The sequence below is a fragment of the Trachurus trachurus genome (assembly GCF_905171665.1).
Source record: "Trachurus trachurus genome assembly, chromosome: 17".
Lineage (NCBI taxonomy): Eukaryota > Metazoa > Chordata > Actinopteri > Carangiformes > Carangidae > Trachurus > Trachurus trachurus.
The window spans coordinates 32,414,534-32,423,121 of record NC_139900.1 but is presented as its reverse complement, the minus strand read 5'-3'; the positions used below and the strand labels follow the sequence as shown (position 1 = coordinate 32,423,121).

Sequence of the window (8,588 nt, the reverse complement as noted above, 5' to 3'; positions counted from 1 at the left end):
GGGTAACTGAGTTCAACTGAACAGTTATAGGCGCTTCCTACGCAGTGAAAAACGACATTTCCCAGGAGCCTCCAGCGCTCCACGTGGCTATCCTTTGTTTGCAAACAAACTGCTTTTAGTGAAGAAAAAGTTCAAAACAGCGGTTGAGCAACACATGACAAAAACAATATCGATTTTCATCGTCGAACTCGTGTTAACGTTTGGATGAAAGTTTATGGGACCGCATTACATGGTATTAAACGTTGTTATTGTAGTAAATGTTATTAAATAGAGAACTAAATACTAATCATAGGAGCGTGTTTTTACATAGTTGTCATATAGACATCTAACGGGAAAACAGTATTGAGTACAGAATGCATAATGTAAAGGTATACGAGCTCAATAAAAACAACTGTAATCTGATCCTATGGGCACGTGATAACGAGATGAGAGACAATGTGCCCCTTTTTTCAGGTGAGCAGGAAGGAGGAGCTTAGAGGGAACAAAGCATGTCACAACTTCCTCACACTTGCAAAATACTTCTTAGAGCTCCAACTGAGTTCCTTGAAAAAGTCCTCGATGTTTATCAGTGAGCCATTATACACTGTTTTGAACCATGTGTTGTCAGTACAGAGGATCATTTTCACACATACTGTCACTGGATGTTTAAATATATATTTAAAAAAAAAAAACATCCAACTCCACCATCATGACCTAGCCTACATGATGAACTCTCATCAACAACACATCAGCCAACAATGCAAAACAACTAAAATGAGGAAATTGGCACAGGTGAACTGCTGAGAGGAGCAGCAGTTTTGATTGCCTCCAGGCACCAGCACCTGTACAAGTTCACTGGAACAAAACAGTGTGACCTGAAAGAACCATAAAAAAGATTTACGAAGTGAGATTTACCAAGAGCAAACAATTTCACGAAAAGCAGGTTAATAGTCAGAACAATATGGAAATGTCGTATTTGTTATTATTATTATAATTATTATAATTATTATTATTATTATTATTATTATTATTATTATTATTATCATCATCAGTAGTAGTAGTAGTAGGTATTACACAGCCATGGAAATGAATACCAATAGCTGTTGTTGTACTAGTTTCAGTAAAGAGCTGGGGGTGACGGCCCACGTGTTGAGAGAGAGGCAACACAGCTGCAGAAAGAAGCAGTAACGCAGCCCAGCGGACAGATAATGTGTCCCTCTGCTGTTGAGCTGCTGAACCACTTTACAGAGGTAAGAGTGACTCACCATGACTAATCAACACACCTTCTCAGCTGAAGAAAGATGCTCTTTCCTCTGATGTCTTCGGCTGCCAAGTCAATCAACCATTTGTTAATGATGGACATGCACTTGTAGACAAACAAGGCTTTGAAGGCAAATGGAGTTAAGTGCTTTGTTCCTACAGTCATAAACCAGAGTGTCGGATAGCCTTAACATTACATAATGACCGTACGACAGAGTAAGAATGCCAGTCAAAAATTCAGCTCATACATTTGGAAATAAAGAGAGGGAGACATAAACTTAGGAAGGAAGGGATTCAGCTTATTTTTGCTTAAATGTGTACACTGCAATACAAGAGGTCTCACAGGAGAAAACCTAACCTAACAGTTATCAGGAACGACAAAGTGCTATTTGCATTTCACTGTACCTATTGTGTGTAAACAATATGGTATAAAACATGGACAAGGCAGCATCTAGGGTTACACAGTAATTTAACATGTAAATAAAAGCAATATAGTGTTATATCCTTAGCATTGAGTTTTGAAACACTATGGACAAACACGTTTACAACCAACATATTTCAAATTGGTCAACAAAATGTGGAAAAACAAAATGCTTTTAAATGTTATGTTGTATACAGACATTATTCTGGTGATTATGCTTGATGGATGGTTGGCGACACTGAGGGCATTTCTCTCCAAGTTCTTTGTTGGGTGGACAGCTACTCTGAAGACATGTACAGCATGTATATCACTAGAAGAAATGTAAAATCGAATAATTATGACCAAAAGACAGCTCTGATGTAATTTATGCGACTGTGGTCAGGCTGAGTCTCCTGTCTCTGTCCCAGTGTAGCAGCTGCATGAGAGTATCGGAGATCTCCCTGTACCTTAGCCCATAGAGGTACGGTGCAAAGGCTCTGGGCAGCATCATGAGGACACAAATATTGACTGTGTTGATCCACACAAGAACATCTTTACTCATGTCTTTCTTCTGGAACAGAAAGAGCTCCAGGGTGAAAACAAAGCCAGGGGCAAAGTAGAGCAGGAGCAGCATCCCATGGGCCAGCAGGGTGACCCGGGCCCTGGAGAAGCGGTTCTGCCAGATGCCCTGTGTCCTTGTTACCATGTAGAGCCGAATATAGCAGTAAAAAATGAGCAGAGCGCATACGAGGGCAGCGACGAAGAAGTAAAGGTGGATCCACTCCAGGTTCTGGCCCTGAGTGAAGCGAATAGAGATGAGGACGAGGCAGATGGGCAACTTTTCATTTAGATTTCCCCTCTCTATCTCGTTCATGATCACCAGGGTGAAAGGGAACATGGCCGCCACCACCCACAGCAGCAGCACTATGTAGTGTGTGCGGGCAGGTGGGAGAATGTCATGGTAGCGGAGAGGCCAGCGGACGGCGGCGTAGGTGTCGACCACCATGAGGGTGACGGTGAGGATGGCGCAGCAGTAGGCGGTGACGATGACCACGGTGACCAGGTCGCACACGAGCAGAGGCATCTGAGCCCTCGCGGCGTTGCAGATGACCGTGGCCATGTTGAGGATGAGGAAGAGCATGTCCGCGATCAGGGTGTTGGCCACCAGCAGGTAGCGCGTCTCCTGTCGCAGGGAGCGGGACAGGAAGATGCAGGTCAGGAGGACGGGGTTGGCGAACAAAGTGGCCAGAGTGACGACCATGGAGGGGATGAAAAACAACTCGAGTTGCCACCGCCACAGAATCTCAACCCACTCCTGGGTGAAGTTCCTAATCAGTAACTGGGATGTCATTTTGTGTGTTTGAGTTATGGAAGAGACACACCTGCGCTGACTGAAGTGTTTTATGATGTACTGGCTACTTCACCAGCAGCTCCCTGTGAATGAAAACACCATAAATTAATATCAACTATCAGACTGGAGCAGCTAATATTTGATTTTTATTAGCACCCTTGTCACTGTTTTGTTACTTTTAGGTTAATTAACTGCACAGTATGTATCAATACAACACTATTAGGCCATATCCAAACTAAATTAATAACTTTGTCCAAACACAGGTATCAACATGACAGAGAATAACACTGTGAATTATGGTCTTTAAACAATCACTAGCTGTTCTTATATCCATCATCTTGACGTACTGCGGGCTAGACAACCCTGTGACATTTCTCATACACCATTTTTTAAAATCTAAAATTAGGCTACATTCATGATGCCGCTCTTTCTACAGTTTTTTGAGTTTGTTGGTCATCATTCAAATAAGCAGCCAGACCCTTTCTAAAATTCAAATGCTAACAGCATATAGTTATAAACGGACTCTGATCCCGCAGTTGCAAATAGGTACTGTCTGCTATATTGTAAACGAAAACAAACAGATGCAAATGAAGGAGTTGAAGTTAAATTATTAGCTGAAGGTTTAAACCTTCGAAAACATACATGTAATAGTGCATAAATTCATTACAACTGTTGTAGTGGGGATGAAGTAACTTGTGTTATCTGTTTTTACCTATTGCTGTATATTTATCTATCTTATCTTTATTTTTCTAGTTACCATTATTATTTTATTCCTAATTTTTCGAATTCTAAAGTTGCCTACACGTTCAGATACAAGTATACCTGTATAGGAGTACTGTGATAGGAGAGTGTACGTTCTTTTGCAATGATGTGAATTTTTCTTTCTTTCCTTCTTTTTTAAAATTTATTTCTCTATTTTTTCTTATTATCTGGTTTGATGATGAAGCTCGATGACATGTATACAACATTAAGAGCAACATGCACAAACTATTTTCTATTCAAATAAAAAGTTTAATAACAAAATGACTTGTGAATTTGAATATGCTTAAATTTACCTACTTTCAGGTATCAGAATGTAGTGGGAAAAATAACATTTGTAGAGCAATGCAAACAAATGCTAATGACTACTCTCAAACACACATGACAAAAGGAAAATTATTGATGCAGACACATCTACTGACAGAATATTGATTGGCCAAAGGTGAGTTTTCTTACCTGATGTCCAGAACAGAAAATGCTTGACGGGGTACATCCATTAGGCTTAACGCTCCTGTAAATCGATGGGCGGTTTCGTATGACTTGTCTTGTCCTCTGGCCTTATCTGATGCACTCTTTGTTGACTCTCACAGATGGACCAATATATGGATGGGAAAAGCTTGGCCGCCACTTGGCTGTAACATAGTAACGGGGTGGAGCTTTTCATCCTCTCAGCTGCTCCTCATGCTGTTGCTTCTTCAGTGTTTTCCACCCAAGATTTTGACAAAGGAGCACATTAGGGTGAATTGATTAGATTCACATTGCTCCCCTTAAATTCACTGCACCAAGCATCACAGCAAATTAAGGCTCTGAAATCGCTTTAACTTATGGGGGCACTTAAGGGAAGCCCAAAATCCTTCTGACGGTGGAAAAAATATTTAGCCGTGTTGTAGTCCTCACCCGAGTCTCACCTCACATTGACGTCAATGCATGTCACGTCCGCCTGTGGCCACTTAAACAAACACCCAATTCAACTCCAAATCAGAGGGCTGATTCAGTCCAGTCTGTCGCTACGCTAGCATGGGATAATTCAAATGAGAGCATATCAGATAACAGTAACCAGGATCTTATATGCAAAACTGTTTTAGATGAAAATAATATAAAACACTTACCAGGAAAGACTTTATTTTGTCAATTAACATCAGACACATCATCATATAATTTCTTGCAGTTATTTTCATAGAGTCCCTTCCTCACCGTCATTTCTTCCTTCTCTTTCTGTATCCAGCCTTTCCTTCGATCTCTTCATCTTCTTCATCCTCCTCCTCTTCATCATTATCATCACTGTCAGCTTTAATGGTGCCATGCTGCTTCTCCTGTCCCTGCCATTCTCTGGCAATAAGTCTCTGAAAGACTTCATATTCCTCTAATGATGCCTTTGCAACCGCTGTGAGGAAAGTGTCCTGGTTGACATTAAGGATGCTGTCCAGTTTAGGGTTGACGATGGTCGTTTGTCCTTTCTTGTCCGGGGTTTGGTACAGACCCCTACGCTCCAGGAAACAGTGTCGACAACGAACATCGTCTAGAGTGGAACGGAAAACCCTGGACTTCACCATCTCCGCCTGTTTGACACCCATTCGGAAGTAGACGTACTGTGGAGGGACGGATAAATAATATGTATTATTATTACAATTGACATTTTACACAAAGCTACACAGATTGGACAAGCAGTGGCTAAATTGGTTGTTCCTCTCTCTGCACTTGATGAAAAAAGACACTAACTCGTTTACATTCACTGCTGCCTCTGGCCTGTGATTTCAAATATAGCCACTTGAGGGAGCACTAAAGGTGTTTATTGTTTCCATACACAAATACAGCATGGTCACATTTAGAAAACATAGGTCTGTATTTAAAAGCACAGGATTTCTGTGTGTTAATGCAATGCCCAAGGGCAGTGGACGAGCAGGTCTTAGCGGAAACCAAACAGTCGATGATGGGGAAGAATTATATAATTTCCTGTTGGAGCTAAACTACAGAGGCGTATTGCATTCACTAAAGCCCTAGAAATATATATGTGTTCCCTGTAAATTCACATTGATATTAAAAGCAAACTACCTACTGAACGATTCCCCTGCAGACTAATAGCACGCCACCTCAGGGTGTCACTGGGGGAAGGTCAGGCCATTCTTATGTAGCATTTCAGAGGTAGGATAGGTAGTAGCCATTTATATATATATATATATATATTTTTTTTTTTTGGTAAATATTTCCCATGTGCTGTTAAACACACACAAATAGACTTAAAAACTGTTTCTTCCCCATAGCCATAACCACCCTGAACTCTTGTACTCCCTCCCACTGCAAAACACATCTGTACTAAACAATATTTGTCATCGACCAAGTGGAAATAGACAGTTTATATGGGCCAGGAACCCCTCAGCAAGAAGGGTGTTGTCTTCAACAACTACTGTGGTGGTTGTAAAGGGCAACATGGTCTTGGTTTGAGGAAGCCAATAACTGCATCTGTCAACATGGCATGGCTTTATTATGGGAACTCTGTCCTACTTCTAGATGTACAATTCATATTTATTTGAACTTAAAAGTCATAATTTCAATTATTGTGATTAATCTTTCATTATATAAAATCAAATGTCTAGAAAGCCTTAAAAAGCCAAAAAAGAAAAGGAATGAAATAAAGATATTTGCATTTGTTGGATCTTAGTTTGTTCTGTAGATGATGAAAACAATTATCAAATCGGGATTATTCTGTTGATTTATGAACTGATCAATCGACATTTTCTCTTCTGCTGTGTCTGTTTGTTGGACTTACTGACCTGAAATTTGTACTCCAGCTGATCCAGATCTTCCAGTACTATGGCCGGACTGTCTCGGAGGATGTCTGTGACCTGCTGAGCAGTAAACAAGCACTTCTCCCTGAGAAAGGCCACCACATGTTTCACTGTCTTCATGGGCACAGTCAGGATCTGGGGGTAATGGGCCACTACTCTCTGGAGACTGCCTATGGGGAGACACAAGGTTAAAATAACATCTTATTATTACAAGTATGTATCCAGTACATATTAAGTTTATATAAGAAAATGGATTAAATGTGATTAATTGTGATAAACACCTGACCTTCAATTAGACCCAGTTTCCGTAGGTTGTCTATGCGCTGCTGAAGCTGTGACTCTTTGACAGTGTACACTTGAGGACATTTCTGCAGCAGCTTCAACACACTGGAAGGAGTGAGCCCCAGCACAGAGAGGGCTGAGAGAGTTGACAGAGCGTGTTTGGCAGCACTTCCACCTCTGACTTTGTCATATATCTGGTCCGCCTGGGTGTCTGTGAATCCCATATCAACCAGGGACTGCAGGGACAGCTCTGTGTCCGGCCTCTCGGATTCATGGTTGGGTTTGCATCTGTGCTGGGTTGACGGCAGAGCACTGGGACTGGCGGAGGAACAGAACAAACCGCAACCGAGGCACTGACGCTGGAGGGGGAGGCAGGACCGCAGCTGAGGGGGGCTGAGCAGGGAGAAGGCGGCGGTTCTCACAGACAACCGGAGAACCTGAGGGAAATAAAACATAACCGACAGTCCACGATTTTACACATATTATGAAACTAAGATAAACACTGAGCAGGACACAAATCAATATTTAGGATCTAAAGCAGGGATGTCAAACTCAATTTAGTTCAGGGGCCACAAACAGCACAATTTAATCTCAAGTGGGCCGGACCAGTAAAATAATAGCATAATAACCTTTAAATATATTTTAAAAATTGAGATTTCCCTCTTGTTTTAGTACATTAATAAGATGTTTACAGTTACTGAACTATCCTTTTACAAAATATATTATGAACCACCTGAAATTTATTGATAAAAATATGTGCAATTTAAAATTTTCACACTTGACAAATTCATCCTGAAGGCCAGATTGGACCCTCTGCAGGGCCGGATGTTTGACACCCCTGATCTAAAGAGATTACAAGGGATAAATTAATGTGGAGTTGCGACCTTAGCTCTACGTCCGCTAGCTCCAGTTAGCAAACAATTTGGTTATAAGCGGACTTAATACTGACTGCGAGAAAGTCTGACGGTCATTTAGACATTTTAAAGCATGCAGCTTATTAAGGTTAACTGACAGGTTTAATGTCTTCATATAAAGTAAGAACATTTATTGACTTTCTGATTCACCTGACGTGCTGCAGCCGTGGTTCCCATGCTTGTCCGTCGCACATGTAGTTCCGTCCCCTAAACATCGATTAGATGCCAAAGGTTCCGCTACGAGGAAATGGCTTTAACATCTTTCACACGTCTTCACTGCAGTAATTATACTGTAAACATACTAAAAGCTGTGCACGGCAATGTACTCTACATTTAATGCAGGACAGGCAACTCATGTTATGAAATATGACAGACCCATTTAATTTTTACTAGATAATTGCAATAATTTTTTTTTATCCCAACTTCTATCAAATTTCTTAATGAGTCTGTGCAATAACTCTTATAGTGCTGTTACCATGGTGAATTTATGAGGTGTATGTAGTATGTGCTATGTTGTGGGATGAGTGTAATATGTGTTATGTTATGGGATGTGTGCAATATGTGTTATGTTATGGGATGTGCGCAATATGTGTTATGTTATGGAATATGTGCTATGTTATGGGATATGTGCAATGCTGTTGGATTAATATGGCTGAGGTGTATTGTTCTTTTGTTGTTTGTTTTTGTCATTGTGGCCGTTAAGGCATTTATGGCGCAGCTACAGTGTCCAAGACAAATTTCCCTGAACGGGACAATAAAGTTTATCGTATCGTATCAATTTGTTAAAATGACAGAGGCCTCTGAGACGACGTTAGTTTACAAATGAAATCCACCCTCACATGCAACAATTCACCAAT

At 40.9% G+C, this 8,588-nt stretch overlaps 2 protein-coding genes across 2 annotated transcripts; both read right to left on the bottom strand.

The window, feature by feature from the left end:
• Positions 1 to 2,022: 2,022 nt before the first annotated feature.
• Positions 2,023 to 3,617, bottom strand: LOC311000909 (putative G-protein coupled receptor 148). The gene has a single exon (XM_083991794.1). The coding sequence runs from the start codon at positions 2,988 to 2,990 to the stop codon at positions 2,025 to 2,027; it is 966 nt and encodes a 321-aa protein (XP_083847920.1). The 5' UTR covers positions 2,991 to 3,617; the 3' UTR covers positions 2,023 to 2,024.
• A 1,246-nt stretch (positions 3,618 to 4,863) lies between these two features.
• Positions 4,864 to 7,928, bottom strand: mterf4 (mitochondrial transcription termination factor 4). The gene is made up of 4 exons (XM_083991132.1): positions 7,882 to 7,928; positions 6,822 to 7,254; positions 6,521 to 6,705; positions 4,864 to 5,338 (listed from the first exon to the last, which is right to left on the bottom strand). Exons 1-4 carry the CDS (start codon positions 7,906 to 7,908, stop codon positions 4,946 to 4,948), a joined length of 1,038 nt encoding a protein of 345 aa, XP_083847258.1. The 5' UTR covers positions 7,909 to 7,928; the 3' UTR covers positions 4,864 to 4,945.
• Positions 7,929 to 8,588: the final 660 nt, after the last annotated feature.

Coding starts and splice junctions, on each gene's coding strand:
- mterf4 (XM_083991132.1), bottom strand. CDS start 7,908: ATGGGAACCACGGCTGCAGCACGTCAG. Junction 6,706..6,821: donor GAAACTGGGTCTAATTGAAG/GTCAGGTGTTTA, acceptor GTCTCCCCATAG/GCAGTCTCCAGAGAGTAGTG. Junction 5,339..6,520: donor AGCTGGAGTACAAATTTCAG/GTCAGTAAGTCC, acceptor GTCCCTCCACAG/TACGTCTACTTCCGAATGGG.
- LOC311000909 (XM_083991794.1), bottom strand. CDS start 2,990: ATGACATCCCAGTTACTGATTAGGAACTTCACCCAGGAGTGGGTTGAG.